This window comes from Aptenodytes patagonicus, chromosome Z (genome assembly GCF_965638725.1).
Source record: "Aptenodytes patagonicus chromosome Z, bAptPat1.pri.cur, whole genome shotgun sequence".
Lineage (NCBI taxonomy): Eukaryota > Metazoa > Chordata > Aves > Sphenisciformes > Spheniscidae > Aptenodytes > Aptenodytes patagonicus.
This window is the reverse complement of record NC_134982.1, coordinates 27,229,508-27,246,735: the sequence shown is the minus strand read 5'-3', so window position 1 is coordinate 27,246,735 and position 17,228 is coordinate 27,229,508. Positions and strand designations below refer to the sequence as shown.

The following is a 17,228-nucleotide window of genomic DNA, read 5'->3' as shown; positions in this document are numbered from 1 at the left end:
TATGATTAAATATCATTGAAATGGCTAAAATTAAAGCTAGAAACTTTGGTAGCTCATGGGCTCATGGGGGTCTGCTACATCTGGTATTTAAATTAAAAATGATTAGCAGTTAGACAGTTGATATTTAGTTTTCTATAAAAATATTTCAGTGTTGCCCTCCAATTAATTTTCATCTCTAAATCAATGAGCTAGACAGAGATATAAACAATTTTAACAACTTATTTGCAACAGATGGCTAGAATGCCTCTTAGCCTATATATAAGTAACAAAAAAAACCCCCTCATTCTGAGTCAAGAAGGTAAGACTACAGCATTGGATGCAGTACACAGAAACTTTGCCAGTCCATTTCATGGGAAAAGCCGGGGTCGCTTTCTTAATTTGAGTTCATACAGATGTCCTAGAGAGCTTGCCTACACAGATTCTATCCACTGCTGCTATGCCACTGCAAGTCTGTCATGGGACTAACAGAAATCACTGCAATACACTTTGCTGCAAAGATAAATGACATTTTTATCTACAGACTGTACTTCTCTTTTGCCAGCAGTAAGTGCTTGGCAGCCACAAAGCAAAGCAAACCAAATCAAATCAAGGTATTCATGTGGCTGAAATTTAACCCTCCCTGTCCTTTCAGTTATTCTTCTGCTGGATCAATTCTTTTATCCAGATTGCCTTAGAAACACTACCCCTAACACCAGGGAAGGGAGGGAGAAGATGGAGGGAAGGTAGAAAGACAACAATGCTCCCTTTCAGTGACAAAAGAGACTAGTATACAGTGATCATGAAAAGGGTCTCAGGTTAGATACATAACGACCAGAAAGTTTCGTTCAGAATTTCAAGTAATCAACTTTCCACAATCAACTTGAGGCCATTTTTTGTTATAAACCTATGCTCTAAGTTATTCTCATCTTATTAAGTAGTACAGCTGGTAGGGAAAAATAAAACTGGTATTACAGTAAAATAGCTAGCTAGTCCATTTTATGCCCCAAATATCTTCAAATAAGTGAATTTGACATTAAACATTAACCTCTCCTTGTGTATATCTAAAAGAACCTGGTCAGAGAGTATTGCACTCTGACAAAAAGGGAAACAGTAACTGAATCCAGAATCCTCCAATTCAGACTGAGAATTCTGATGGGTATACTAAGAATGGAAGAAATAAGTAGTATAACACATCACTGTACACTAGTTTTCCTAAATTTAATGTTTTGATCTTATCAGCCAAATCAGGCTCAAGCAAATCTACTGATCTATGTGGTTTCACACTTGCATCTGAAGAGGACAGCTTAATTGGAAGCTGAAAATGAGATGATTGCTTTTGATCTCTGGGGAAGAAAATTCTCTGGCCTCATAATCTTTTAGGGCGGGGGGGAAATAAAAAAAATTTAAAAAAAAAATCAGCAAAACTATCATCTGATAGAACCACACAGCACAAATATGTACAATGAAACTTCAGTAAGGTCTACAATGTACTAATACATAACATATCTTGATTAATTTTATCCTAAAAGATTGAATGCTATTCTCAATATTTTAAATGTGTTCGACTATCTATGTCTTCTTACTCATCTTCTTATTGCAGGAGAGCATAATAAAACTTCTAAATCCTCTACTGAGAGGCTGAGAACAGAAGAAGGGAAAGGTGTATTCAGGTTGATTCATTATTAAATGAATGATCTACATACAGAATATTTTTAAAGTACTTTAGCTTGTTTCATTTTTGGCACTTTATGTAGGTAATTCACCTAGTAAACAGGAGGCTATCAACCTGAATACACCTTTCCCTTCTTCTGTTCTCAGCCTCTCAGTAGAGGATTTAGAAGTTTTATTATGCTCTCCTGCAATAAACCAGCAGAAGTGATTCAGAATACTCTTTAGAGAGTTAACAAGTTCTACAAAAGTTAAGGATAGACAGTATTCCCTGCATGCTGTGCTTGAAGCTTTATCATTTACAATTACAGTTCACTCAATGTGCACCCCAACATGAGGAACAAAAGGGGAACAAAAAATAAATATTTAGAACAGTACTAGACACTGGTGAGATGTCTTAAGTAGCCCTTAGACACTTGATTCCATCACACATAACCACAACCTTTATGGAATACACTAAGAATTCATAACTATAAGATACTAAGAAAATACTACAAGAGCAGGAAACATTTTAAAGCATTTAACAAAAGACTAGAGATCAAAGAACAGTTGAGGTCAGAAGGGACCTCAATATTTTGTCAGAGCTAGCAATCAAAATAAATATGTCCAATGTGTTTCTTCCTGTAGTTGCTCAAGAGCTTAATTTCTGTGTCGTCGTCCCCCCCAACAGTTATGTCAAATTCTGAGCACTTTAAATTGAGCAATACTTCAATAATTAATCCTAAAAGTGTAAGCTTGAAACATGCTTCTCATAAGTACTTGTTAACAAATAACTTTGTTATGACTGAAGCCCGTGATCAATCTGAATTCACCATTTTTTTCCAATCTTAATTGAACACCAAGAAAGTTTGTTTCTGTAACCTGCAATTGCCTGAAACAAAGCTGAGCAGCCCCAAGAGTCACTGGTTTTTTGCAAGACTACAGCTCCCAGCCCCATTTTGCTCTCTACAACGACCGTTGAAACTTCTGACCAAGTCAGCTGTTTTTAGAAGACACCCTTCCAGACGGCACACACATTTGGTCCTAGGATCTATATACTAGGACAGCTGAAGCAGTCACTACCTCCTGTGACGCTCACCTCCTTGCAGAAACAGGGATGGCTGAACAGCTTGAAAATCAGTTCCTGAACTGCTAGACGGCAACTCAATGCATTCCTGGAAATCAACAGCAACTTTATTTTAAACATCTTCATGTATAAGGTTGCAAGCTGTAACGGTTCAGGAGCTGTTCACAAACAACTCAGCAGTCCTGACAACTCCTGCAACAAGGGCAGTGCAAAACATTTAAGCTGGGATGCATTACAGTGTTATCTGCCATCAGATATGTTGCTTCCCAGAAAACTGTTGAAATTGTTCTTCCTAGTTAGTCCTGAGCAGGTATTTTCTCTCCAGAATATGAGTGTCTTGCTGTCATTCCAGTTAATACATGTTAAAGTTGAATACAGTTCATATGGAAAAAGAGTTATTCCGAAACTGCTATTCACATATAACTACTTCAAGAACACCCTCTAAGTATTTCAAGATAAATAGGATAAACCAAGGACGTTCTTCCTCACAGCATTCATGATCAGAATTAAAAATGCTACCCTTCAGCTAAAGAACAGAATATAAAACTAAGTATTCTTGGTTAATGGGTAATTCGATTAAAGTTTTGCAACAATTTTAAGCATATTGCTCAAAAAAGGATTTTTCTCCATAACTGGTAAGTATTCCAAATTTTTCTTTAGGTTTCTAAATGCACAAGAAATCAGCTCAAAGCGTTACACCATTACTTGCTGGGAATTGGCTCAACTTGAACAAAAGCAGCATATGTTTCCCAAAAACTAAGGTAAATTTTAGTGAATAAAAATGCAAATATGCATTTTAGCAGCCTTGAATTTATTAATCTGATAGGTTTAATTTCCATTTTCCTGCATCAGCTTTATTTATAAAGTGTCGTGCCCTATAAATATGCTGTTATTTTCTATAGTCAAGCACCCTCTTAACAAATCTTCTCATTAATATGTAAATTTAAAGTCAATCGGTCTTCTCCCTGACAGCGCCATGAATTCCTAGTGCACTGTATAATCGGCTTTGACTTGGCATCCGCTATTTATCATCAAAGATGTCAGTTAGAAAAATTATGGAAAATGCACTGCAATTGATATGACTGCAATCTACTTTGTCAACACTTAATTGTTCCTCAAATCATACATTTACATATAAACAGCCTAAATACTGATCCATAATGATGCAAATAAACTAAATTAAAAATCTCTTCTACTGCACAAGATGCCCTGTTGTATGATGAGTTCATTTAAGAACCTATTGACAAAGGCATGCATTTCAACTAGCCCCAGAAAAAAATTCTGCTAATTTAATTGCTGAGTAGGTAGACAAACTAAATTTTGCACTGAAGCTCATGAAAGTGGAAACAAAGTGTTATTAATACTACACCACTGATGACCAATTTTAGGTTGACACAGGCAGTATTGTTACACAAACCTTTTACATTCCTAGAGCAGAAGCCACAGCAACAACTGTCATCCATGCGGTTTCAGTGAAAAAAAGTACATTAAAGTCTTAAAAGAAACATAATCCCATCAAGACCTCCAACATCTCAGTTCAAGACAGGAGGTCACATCCCCCTCTTCTACTCTTCCTTTGTCCGATCACAGACTAAAACTGGCTTAAACCAATAGTGAAACTGTAGCTTTAGGCAAAGCAAGTTACCAATTTTGATGCTTTCCAACGGTCAGAGAGAAGAATGCAAGTTACTTTATTTCAATAAGCAACATGTAATAAACACTGCCTCAAGGACATTAGGAAAACATATTACTTAAGTGTCTCATTATCTAAAAATACTTTCCTTACTTTAAGCAATTTTCTGGAAAGATGTGTTCTTACAAACAATTTAATTTTCATCGGAAATGAAAGAGGGAGTTCCAGAACCCAACTGGTAGAGCAAAAATATGATTCTACTTCAGACATTTTTGCTATGTTTCTAGTTTTCTAATCATTATTACCCCTGCTTATTTAAGAAGAAGTGAATATAACTGTAAACTAAATCAGACTGAAATTAGCTGTTTGTCCAAATACATCTCCTTATAATTATTTTCACATATTATACATACATTAACATAGAATGCCACTGCATTTCAGTCTGATTCCCAGGCAAAGGGTATTAAAAGACAGAGTTTGAAAGAACTCCATGATAGCTGGTGTCATTCTGTATACCAATGCTAAAAAAAGAAACCTTTAAAAAATTGTTAATATGCTAATTACAAACCACAATAATCTGCACTGAAATAATGCCTGAACAGAAGTGCTAAGACACATTAGCTGAGCTATAGCAGAACTACTTTAGTCTAAAGAAATACAGAGAAATAAAACAAAATCAAATGATGAAACTTCCTGTAAGGATCACCTTATATTACAAGTAGGTACCCCAAACATCCTTTTATGCAACCGTACAAAGTCCATCGCCAACTACTGCTGTAAAACAGTACATATCAATGAATATGTACATCTTTAAACATGAATTAGTTTCAAATTAAATGGTAAAACTGAACAGTAGTAACACCACCATGCCTGTAATAAATGCAAACAACCGGAGCTGTGGAGCAATTTTATACAGTTCTTTCCAGAAGTATTCTGTCTTTTAATTTAAACTGTTATTCAGAGTTAAATCCCTGTTGAAACCAATGTTAGTAGCATCTATTTCTTGAGCTGTCTACTTTTTTGTTGTTAGAAGTGATAGGATTTGTATCTTGAATATCTCTTTTTATAAATTTTAAGTAAGAGTATACTCATATTTACATAGTATAAATGAAAATACCTCAACATTTTTTACATTGCACATTTCAAAAACATATACTCAAGTGTCCACACAGTCCCTCAGCACATTAACAAAGCCTAGACAAGTAACATAATGTTCACCATGCTGTGATACTGGGTATTCTTATCCACAAAGAAAGTAGATTCTACCCAGTTTCAGGACAGAACGGCAAACCTTTCTAGCTCTGACTCACATAAAATCTCCTAGAGCAAAGAGCCATGTCGCTCAAAGAACCACAGAAAAAGGACTCTCTCTGCTGCCCATGGGATGTGCCCGGGGTAAATCAGAACAGGTTATAGCCTGGAAGGAGAATTGTCATGCTCTGAGGAAGGGTGGATGCCTTGTGTTAGTGAAGCCTTAGAGAGCTAAGACTTACGCATTTGATTTCTATTTTTATTAAAGTCTGCATAAAAATGCATCTTAAAAGATTAAGTATATCCAACAATGGAAATAATTCAGAATGCAAGCACACAATAGTAATTTTAAAAGTCACAAACTTACCTTCCATGGGCTTACAAACTGTGTACGTGCATATCGAGTTAACATGTGGATTATAACAACTTGACCCCACTCTTCCACGTCAACCAACAAGTTACAGAGCTTTCGGTAGTTCTTGTGAATCAGATCTATTCTATCTGGACACACTTCTTCAAATGCCATCACAACGCTCCCAGCTACCAGCTAGAAAACAAAATATAAACCAGAAGGTCAGTGTTCCTTCCACAGTTCATCCACAAGTGAGAATCAGAATTAATACTAGCAATTCTCAGCAATTTCAAATTGTTTCTATTCAATGAAAAGAAACAACAACAAAAAATCCTAAGCTACAGAAATGGTATCTTATTTAAAATAGAATTGGGGTAAGTTTATTGGAACGGAGAAAACATTTGCTGTTTCTATTACACACATAAATCTTAGCTCCCAGCCCTGAAGACACAGTGCGATGTAAGCATAAATTTTTTTTCTTACAGTTATAGTTTCCAAATAAATTATTAGAGGACTTGCAATTAACTCAGAAATAACAGGAAACAACAAGAAGTATAATACAGCGATATGCCTGACAAGGTCTATTGGGATCCTCTTATCAGCACTGGTGTGATCAAACTAAAGAGGAGCTGGGGTAAGTTTCCCAGCACTACTGGGATCCAAACTTCTCTCTCGATATGGCCAAACTAACTGTCATATGAAATTTTATATTTAGAGTTTCATGAATACACTTTGCAAAAAAAGGCATAAAAATCAGCAATACAATACAGAGATATATTAATACTTTTCCTCAAAGAACACAAGCAGAATTTCTGCATGTTGTTCAGCAATTCCCTACCAGTTCCAAAGTTACAGGAATGGATCATTTATGCCCTGCTATGTCCTCACACAATTTTTTGCCTCCATAAGAAATAAATCTTTATATATACACAAAGATCCTCATACTGACTATGAATATAAAACCAGCTTTGTTTCCATGAGAAAATTAAATAGATTATCAACATTCTAACACCTCAAGGCTTATTGAAACCTTCTGATAGGGTATTTTCTTTTAAAAATAAAGAAAGGAAACATATTGGGATTCCTGTTAAAATTGTGGCAGCAGGTTACTTTAACTGTGGGAAAACATCAAAAGCTGACCATGCATTATAAGGACATATCACTGTGTGCCTGGAATTACTGTTCTTTCTCTTCTAATTGCTTTAATTAAGATTTGTTTTGTGTCAGAGTACATGTTAAGTCAAATAACTAAAATGATAAGACTTTATATGAAGCAGCTGATATGTATGCAGTTAGCATGCATGCAGTATAGCCTTCTGGCAGCAAATTAATGTCATATTCTATCTGAGCACTGGGGATCTGCATTTCAACCTCTAAAATTTCCCCAATGACTTAAAGTAAGCAATTAAATAGAAGTGCAGTTTATTGAAATGGTACTTTTTGAGAAATATTAAATACAATGATATTCATATGTTACATTTTTCTCCCTGTATTTGGCTGACATTTGGTTTATTAGTATGCGCCCAACATTACAATTGAAAGAAAACAGCTCAGAATATAGTCTTGCTATTATGCTAAGCAAGTTTCAGGCTCTGTGGGGATTTTATGAATTACCAATAAGAATAAACGTGAAGTTGCATTTATTGTCTCCAGCCCCGTCCACATACTGGTACCTGCTGGTCCCAACAAGTACACAACTCATTCCAGGGAGCAAAATTTGATTATTTGATAGAGCTAAATAAAACACACTTTACATCTAAAATAATTTGCTTTTTTTTGCTGTATCACAAAAACAATAGCACTTTTTTTTTATGTTGTTGTACTAAACTTTCTTCTTAATAACATGCTGCAGTAAGCTATTCTGTAATTAAAAACTGCAGCAAGTTGATGCTCAGGTGTGGGTTCAAAGCTCAGCAGAAGACAGTGGTTAACTCCAGGCAAACCACTATCAGTTCTGAGTAGGTATTCAATTAGGCCAGATAAGCTAAGGATGGAAGAGAGGAAGGGTGGGAAGAGTTGTGTGTTAGACCTCGCCTGCAGCAAAGCAATGTTATCAGGATGCAAAACTCTGAACTACAGTTAAGGCCAGCTTGCAGAGGACAGTGTGATGGACCTGAAGTTTTAGAAAAAAGGGATGACACTTTTAGACCACAGAGATTTTTTTTTAGGTCACTGTCCCATAGACTTTATTATGGGTATTCTACTACTCCACACTACAAGACAGCATAGGGTTTCTTGAGAGGTTTGACATAGAAGGGCAGAAGAGGAGGGAGGGAAGGAGGGGGGAAGAGAGAGAGAGACTGACACACAGATCGATTTATGACTGTAAGAATAGTCGAAGCCTAATATTTAAAAATACCCTTTGAGGTTCATAGGTGAAGGTCAGCACAGATGCTGGTGTCCAACTGTAGTTCTAGAGTGGAAACCCTTGCCTTTTACTGCTACTAGTACCGCACACACATTTTGCTTTATTTCTCTTTCATTTAGATATGATATAGTTTGAAAGCTGACATAAAATAATACACATAACACTAGTTTAGATGTTTTAAAACTGAGCACATATCCTATGAACAGCGCTGGCTTTTTAAAAGTTCAGTTACTGTGAGTAAAACACACCAATTTGATACAAAAAATAGTCATACTGAAATACAGGAATTCTAAATAGTTACTTATTTCAATTCACATCAGTCACCTACTCAAGTTTACAATAAGAATGCTGTCACTTGTAAACGCTTAAAGGATATTAATAAAAATTTGAACATGCACTATGAAATGCAAGAGGTGCACTGGATGAACAACATTTTATTCCTGTGGCAAGTCCCTAGATTTACAAGTTAACATAGGAATTGTCATACATGACACTATTTAAGATCATGCCCCTCTCCCCATTATTGCATTTTCCAAAATTAGGCTTTTCATTTGAAAGGGGGGGGGAAAAAGTGAGAATGTAAGACAGATTGAAAATGCACTGGTAACAAGAGGATTTATCTGAGAAAATTTCCTAATGCTTTCTTAATAAAAGATTATTTTCTAGTTGACAGTTTCCCCTATAGTATGATCCTACTATACATCTAAACTTCAGAGGAACAGCTAATAATCTTTGTTTATTAAATGTTCAGCATTCCATAAAAATATTTAGAATTAAAACAAAATGATCCAATCAGAAAATAAAACTAAAAAATATCAGTTTCCAAAAAACAGTCAGTTAATTTCCATCTCACTGTGTCAATAGTAGCTTTTTGTATAAGGAGAAAATATAAATCACTCCAACAAAACTAGCAATGAGCTCATCAAATTCAAATGCTGCTTTCCATTTATGTATTTTTTATATTAAAGCAATAAACATGGTTCATTTGTCTTCCACGGGTTGCCACATTTTTCTGTGCTGTTGCTATGAACTTCAGCCATTAGCTGTGCTCCAAGGTAAACTACATGAACCATCAACAAAAGTGACACCCAATCTATGGAGTTCATATTTTCTCCAGATTATCTATGCTAGTTGACAAGCTGGTAATGAAAAAAATCACACTAAGCAAATGGTTCCTCTAATAACAATAAATTTTCTATAAAATTATGAAGGGTACAAAACGTTTCCTTGCATCTATTTTGTCATGAATTCTAATTAACGCTGCGAAAACCTGAGAGTGCTGGGTCATCACAAGAAGTACATCGAGGTTTGATTGATAATACAGTACAAGTTGGCCTATGCTGCCAAGATTCCGCTCTCTTTAATTAATGGCCACCCCACCTGCCCTAATCATATAGCCCAAATGATATTCCCCTTCTTATTTCAATTTTCTGGAGGTAAGGAAACTGGAAAAGATCAGTCATTTATCTTCTAATAGCTGGATAATAGATCTATCACAATAAAACATCTGCACAAACTCCGTAATTTTTTTCCACAAAAGTGAAGCTTTTACCAACATTAAATCAATAAGTTAAGAAAACATTGTCTTATCCACACATTTGAGTTCTAAACTAAAATATTAACTTATTAACAGAAGCCTACTGTTGAAAGGTAGAGAGCCCAGCTTTCTTTCCCCATTATCCCCAAATACACTGCTTTAGTTTAAAAGATCAAGATCTTCATTGCAAAGCCATCACCAATTCCTAGGATCATTTTTTTAATCTAAAGGGTCTCACTTTGCAAGAATCTGCGCTTCATCTAGTAACCATGCAGTCTGCGAAAGAAATCTCAATACTCACACGTTTGTATAAAGTCTTTTCACCCCCAAAATAGAATTCATACTAAGTTGCATCTGTAGACTTAGGAGTAAATTATCACACCAGAACAGAATAATAAATTTGTTTAAATATTAGCAGTAGTTTAAACGTGATTAAAACACTCTTATTAAAGAAAAAAAATATTATTTAAGCAGAGGCTAAAGGAAAATTTAGCCTTTAGAAAAGAGCGTAAATCTTAATTAGCAATAAACAGATTCCATGCAATAAGCTAATTTACTGTGAGTCTTCCCCCAAAACTTGCTCTATCCCTTCCCATATTACTTCACAACAGAGGTTTCTGGGGACACAACATCAGGAGTACATACTTGGGAATCAATGAGCACCTGCAAGTCTGGCCAACATGTTTTGAAATTTCTCACTAACATTCTTCTGTCTTAGAAGAGTTCAAAAGCAGTGCTGCACTCTGTATACTACCTGGTCCCAGAACAGGAGCTATAATAGCAACAGCTATGACATAGCACAAAATATGTGGCCGCATACTAACCCAGTTCTCTGGATGGGGCTGAAAAATATTCATTTTATCATGCAGCACGTGCATTTATATTTCCACACAAACATCATAAACCTTCCAAACCATTATAAACAGAGGTATCTGCCCAAACAAAATAAAATCAGATCAAAGTTAAATATGGAAACCTGCAATAAATTTGGACATTTTTAATATGCCCAGCATCCATACAACTACATCCCAGCTACAGGTCTACATTCTGCCTTTTCTTTTTAGATGCAGCTTTAGATACACTTTGGGACACTTTAGTTTGGACTGAGGCATGCAAGTCAAAAGTTCTTTTTGCTTTACAGGTTTGGACCACAGACATGATTCCTTTTCAGTATCAACATGGATTTTTTTTTTTTTAACTGCTGTAACTCAGGTATCATTAATGAACTTGATTTTTATTGTTGTTTACACAGAGTTATGAAATACACAGGCTACAAACACAATGCAATTCTACAGTCCTTCACAGTACGCCAAAAGCAACTTAAGCAACAAAACCTGCCTTAAACCCTATGCCTCAAAAGCTAGATCATCAGGCTTGTTAAGTGAATGGGGAAAAAAAAAAAAAGAATGAGTGAAGTGATACAGAATCAACCAAAAAGAAAAAGGGAACTAGTTTCCTCTAAAATACCCAATTATACCTTCACACATGACTACGTGACTAGCTATATTACTTTCTGAGAAAATCATTTTAGCATAATACGCACACATGCTCTTATCTTCTTTTCTACATAAAATCATGTCAGCTGCTCAATTATCTAGAATTACTAGAAAAATAAAAGGAGCAGGTGTTCATGCTTTTGTACCTGCTTATCAAAGTCTGAGGTACTTTTTCCTGTAAAGCAAGGGTAAAAACATAACTAGGAGTTTAAGTCTCTATAATAACAATACTTGTAAACATCTTATCTGTTTAAAAATTAAATACACTGGCACAAAATCACAGCTTTGTTGATACACTCTAATTCCCAGTCAGCTACCCTTGAGGGTATCTTAACGATGGTTTGCACTTGATAATTTTGCATCTTAGATTAACTGAGAGCTCAGCTTTTAATTGAATCTTCGTGTTAAGTCACTTAAGGAGTAGAGCGATCTTTCATTTATCTCACCAGAAATTTTAATGAAGTGCTGGGTTAAGGTTAAATCTCAGCTTATTTTAAGTTTTACTTACCTCAGCTTATATTAAAATTTACTACTGATTGAGACCTAAAAAATGAACACATTTTATACAGTCTGACAAAATGGCTTAATTTTACTGTAGTAGAATTCCCATACAGACAGTTTCTTGCTATTTCAAATGTAAAATGACTCTGACTAATTTAAATACATTGTGCCTTTTCTGTGCAACATAAACTGCATTAATAATCCCCAATAGCATGTTCTCTCTGAACAAAAAATTCTGGTTTACATAAATTTAGAGGCATCTATGTTTAGTAGCTATTCTATCTCTTTAATGTAGAGATGATGTCAGTAAATTTCAAAAACCCCACTTGAGGTCAAATGGTTATAGAAAATAAATTAATTATGAGTAACAATTTACTTTTTATTAAAGCGAAGTCTCAAATATCACTTGAACAACATTCAACTGTTACGTACATCGTTAATGTTAATAATTACACTCTCCCTCCAAACATGTCTAAAACAAATGAAATAAGAACAAAAAAAACAAACAAAAAAAATCACATGGTGGATTTTCCCGCATCCAGTTATTATATACAATGCATTATGGCTTGTCCAAGGATTATGAGCCCTTAAGTACACAGAAATGCCACAAGTAACCTGACATTTCCATCAAGGGTAAAAACGGTGAACCACTGATGTCCAACAATTCCCAAAGTCACTAAGATTCTCCCACTCTGGTAAAGACACTATTTAATGAAAACACCATCACTTTCCCAACAAACTGATCTGTTGACATTAGATTAAAACTACCAGGGGATGACAACTAATGTTGACCTAAGGAAACAGCTTCTGTGCATTTAAATTGAAGGAATCCAAAGATTAGTGTCAAGTAAACACTTCTGGTCTGAGTTCCACGTTGTCACCCTACGAATTTCAAATGACTGTCAAACAGGCAACAGAAGCTGCAAAAACCTGAGAAATACCGCTAATCAAACACATGCGCTTCATAGGCTATGACAAAATGCTGTTGTTCTACAGCTCGGACCCATTTCTAGAATTCCTGTGGCAACAAACCCAACTTAACTTTCTTCACAAAGACTGCAAAGTATTTTCTAAAAGCTTTTGTCTTTATGTATGTAGAAGGAGCCTTTTCTTTAACACTGTGTATGAAATTCAGCTTCCCTTAGATAATACAAAAAGGTCGTTCAAATTAATACAAATTTCCCAAGAGGAGCTTAAATAAGACTTAAAAAGTAGCCAACCTAAGGCTATATAGGCTACATATGTACACACCTGTACATAAGGACCACCACCCATAAGCAGCTACATCTCCTCCAATTTTAAAAGCTAAAAGTAGCTACAAGTGGCACACTGTTTCCTCCTCTGTAAGCAAATTGTTGTGTTCTCCAATTAGAGGCAAAGAATAAGCTCATTTAGATTGGAGTTACCTGCTAATAAAACAGTTGTGCACTACGCACCTTCTGTTAGTAAATGTGGAGGCTTTCTGGGAACATTCAGTGAAACATGACAAAAGGTAACTACTTAAGGTGAATATTTTCCGTGTTAGACTGGTCTTGCCAAAGCTATCGAGGATTAGAGACCAATCCACTTTAGATCACAACAAGCTGTGGAGTCTGGGATGAAAGAGCACATATTAATAGTTGGTTTTGATTCAGAGATTCCTGAAGAGAGATTTACAGGGTTCCTTTCTGGAATAGTAATTCTTCATATCACTTCCTGAAAAGGTAAAAACTTCTGAAGCTGAGATGTCTCAGCCCAGGCTGGAATCAGGTCTTGCTAGGGAACAGACCGAGAGGAATCAGAGGGAGGACAGAGTTGCAGCAGTTAACCATATTATGTTTCCAAAGAGGTCCAGAAGACCCAATTGTAGACCATCTTTCTTAGCTTCTTGAATGTGCTGACAGAATAGCATAACTTTGACTGTTGCTTCAGCTGGTATCTTCATAAACACAGTGTCTATTATTCAGTGTCACAGAGGCACCAGAACTGTGGCACATACTAAGCAATGAGCATTAATCCCCTTATAAGTAACTCCAAGTTCCAGGATCAGCGTGCTGGGGAAAAAGAAGATCCAAACCTACTCTATACTTTTTTCCTCTGACATTTTGTTAAAGTTAATGTGTAAATGACCAGTTGTTGGATAACTTGCCATTTACCATAAGCAATAAGGACTAGGAAACAAGAGTGGAAGCTCAGGGATTTTATCTTCCTGCCATGAGCAATAAAAAGAAACAAAGATGGCTTCTCAGCCCTCTATGCCCCCACAGGTATAAAGAATCTAATCTTACATTCACAGATTGCATGCACACCAAGAGCATGAACCACGAAAAGAAAATACACAAAGAACCACAGGGGGGGCAACTCCACAGAAGCACGAAGGCCTCTGACAAATGAGTACAGGTCAAGCATAGAGATGCAGTCAGGAGAACTAACTGATTTACTGTCTGCTGAGCCATTAAGCTCTCACGCTCTCCTTCAGTAATCCTTCAGTGGAAGTTGCAAGATGTCTTTTAGAGAACAGCACCATTTATGTCCTGAACACCTGGACTGTGCTAGAACAAACAGACAATATATTCCTGTGTGTTACAAAAACACTTGGCAAACAGGAGATGAAGCAACACGCTGTCTGGTACCTAGTAATACTTTCATTTACTCAAAAAGGATTACATTCACTAAATTAGTAATCTGAACAAGAACAACAAGAGAATGTTTTAATTTACAGCTCTGTTTCCTATTTGAAGTCTGTCTATGACTCCTTGCTCAATTACCTTTCTGGCTTAGACTTCGGAAACTTATTTGTAGGGTACAGGAAGAAAAATATAGTGTGAGACCATTGTGAGACATCCAGGAGTTCATACAGAAAACCTGTACCTATATAGGGCAGGCAAAATATAACAACAGGAGTGTTAAATTTACAGAAATTGTCCTACAACATCCATTTTACTTACCAGATTGGAAGTGGGGATATTTGCAAGAACAAACAAATGCACAGCAAGTATCATTGTTTAACAGTTGTACACACTACAAGGCAGACTGATGTCAACAGGCATACTGTGCATCATACAGAAGTAATTTATTCTTACAGTATCACAAACAAATTGAAATGACCTTGCTAATTTCCCAATGAAAAACTGTTTATACATAGACACTTGTACACTGATTTGTATCATTATATAACTTTCATTTTCAAAATTAAGTTTAAAGAAGCATACATAAAAAACATGCTAACAAAACCAGATTAAGAATACCATGATGCAAGTAAAATTACCAGTCTTATTAAAGGAGATGGTCACTGTTACAGTCATAGTATAATCCATAAATACACAATGATACTTCTATCTAAAATATATAAAAAACAAATAAAACCACATCATCAAGGGTTAGGAAATGTATTATGTACTGCTGAACGACAGCCTCAGAGTAAACTCTTTAAAAATATATTAATATGTAATAGCATACTGTTTCTTACCGTACTTCTATCCTTCAAAAGCTTTTCTATCACTTCAATTAACATTTCCTTTTGCTCTGGATCAAGACTAGAAGGGAAAATAAAAATTCTTTTCACTCATTTAGTCAGACATACCCGAAAGTTAAAGAGGATAGGTTTGTTGACCTTTAGACACAAACTGGGAACCAAAAGCATTGAATAAACCACTCCCAGAAAGATCAAGTATTCCAAAGAACTGATTGTAAAAGAACTTGACTGAAATGGAATATAGAACTGAATTGAAAGAGTATAAAATTAAATTATAAAGATTACCTTTATGTTATACCACTTACATGTGTTCTATAAGAATCTTAATACTTAAACCCATAAAATTTTCAGGATTTAAGAAACGTTAAGACAGGCAAACCCATTAGGGAGAACTTGACCGAGCTTCAGATGTTAAGTCACAAGGACCTCACTGCTTTTGCAGAAGGGAATTTCAGCATGAATTAATTCAGCAGTGAATGAACATCAGGACAAAGCAGAATCATACCTTTATTATCTAATTATCAATATAACACTTCAAGTAAGATACTTCGTTAACCACTAATTTTAGTCAGAAGTATTGGAACTCAAAAATTTGGACATTGTATTCAAGTGTACCTATACAAAGTTGGTGTGCAAGCTGATGAAAAATAGACTGCTTTAAGTCCTATATAAATAGTAAAAACAGAGGAAAAACAAAAGTTGCAAACAACATTCTTTATACCATCCTTTTCAATTTCAAAGAGCAGAGAAAAAATCGCCAGAAACATCCACTATTGCCAAACTTGCTTCTTAGGTAGGTAAGGACCAACTTTTCATTCCAGCTGCTTCTTCATCATAGATCTATAGAGCATGGAAGAATTCAAAGCCAAGGCAGAAGAAAATACAAGGAGAAAGTAGGTATAAAGAGCCATACAGATGTGTAGTTCTATGCCTTTGAAAAGTAAGTTCAGCATGGATACAATTACAGATAAGTAAGGAAGTATTTGGTTGTTACTGTACACTTCAGTTTTAATGCTGAGTGATGAACTGCCCTAATGCACAGTGTATCCTTTCCAGCTACAGATTCACAAAGTGAGTATCTAGCTGCATGCTTCTTCACTAAGGCTCTAATACCTAGCAATACTAGAACATGCTAAATGGATGACAAAACTTTGTTAGAAGCCACCATCAGCATAAGCAATGCAACAGCACATTGTTCCATAAGTACTTTTACAATCACCTTTTGTTCCAACTTCTATTTTTGTCAAAAAAGGTTTACTGGATCTTCTGCCAAGGACCAAAACCTTCAGAGGAAAAGCCAAAAAAGTCTTTCTAATAGGCCTTATTTCAAATTTTCAGAATTGGTATAAAATTTAAAGAGCGAAGGGAGCACTTACTACTAAGAAACTTTGAAAAATACCGATTTTGTTATGTGATCAAGAAAATCTTCAGTAAGGGCTCTGATAACTGAATTCACATTCCTCCCCCTCCTCTTTCCTGATGTTTTAGATAAGGAAGGCAGCATTCTTGAAGACAAAATAAAAGAACAGGCTAAAGAGCTCAGAGTGATCTGCTCCCATTATGGTATCTACTAGTAATAGTATGGAATCAATTAATACTAGTGATGGGACTTTTAAAAAGTCCTTTTCCAAATCTCGCTGCAAGTAGATGCAAGTACACAGTAGAGTTTTCTATTGATAGACAGAAAATACTAATAGCTTTGAAATGCATTCTAAGTGAAATAAGCAAGAGGTCTGACATTTTCAACGACAAAATTACTCCCATGTGCCTGGCAATGTTGACTGCATTGGGTACAAATGTTGCTGTTCACACTATGCCTGAAATCTTTTGTTTTATATGTAAGCTTCCTGCTGTTAGGATTGATTGAACCACTAACGAACAAGCTCTTCTAGATCAGACATCCATCCAAACACCATGACACTA

The 17,228-nt window shown here is 35.6% G+C and overlaps 1 protein-coding gene across 5 annotated transcripts in view; it reads right to left on the bottom strand.

Annotated features, from left to right (window-relative positions):
* The window catches only part of AP3B1 (adaptor related protein complex 3 subunit beta 1), a 169,445-nt gene that overhangs the window by 113,102 nt on the left and 39,115 nt on the right, over nt 1-17,228 (bottom strand). For 4 of the 5 annotated variants that reach the window (XM_076363228.1, XM_076363227.1, XM_076363230.1 and 1 more), the window contains exons 6-7: nt 15,300-15,366; nt 5,965-6,144 (exon numbers count right to left, since the gene is read on the bottom strand). In XM_076363228.1, the coding sequence (XP_076219343.1) occupies nt 5,965-6,144; nt 15,300-15,366 (247 nt within the window). The remainder of the gene's footprint in view (nt 1-5,964; nt 6,145-15,299; nt 15,367-17,228) is intronic. The other variant, XM_076363229.1, reaches the window with a different exon arrangement.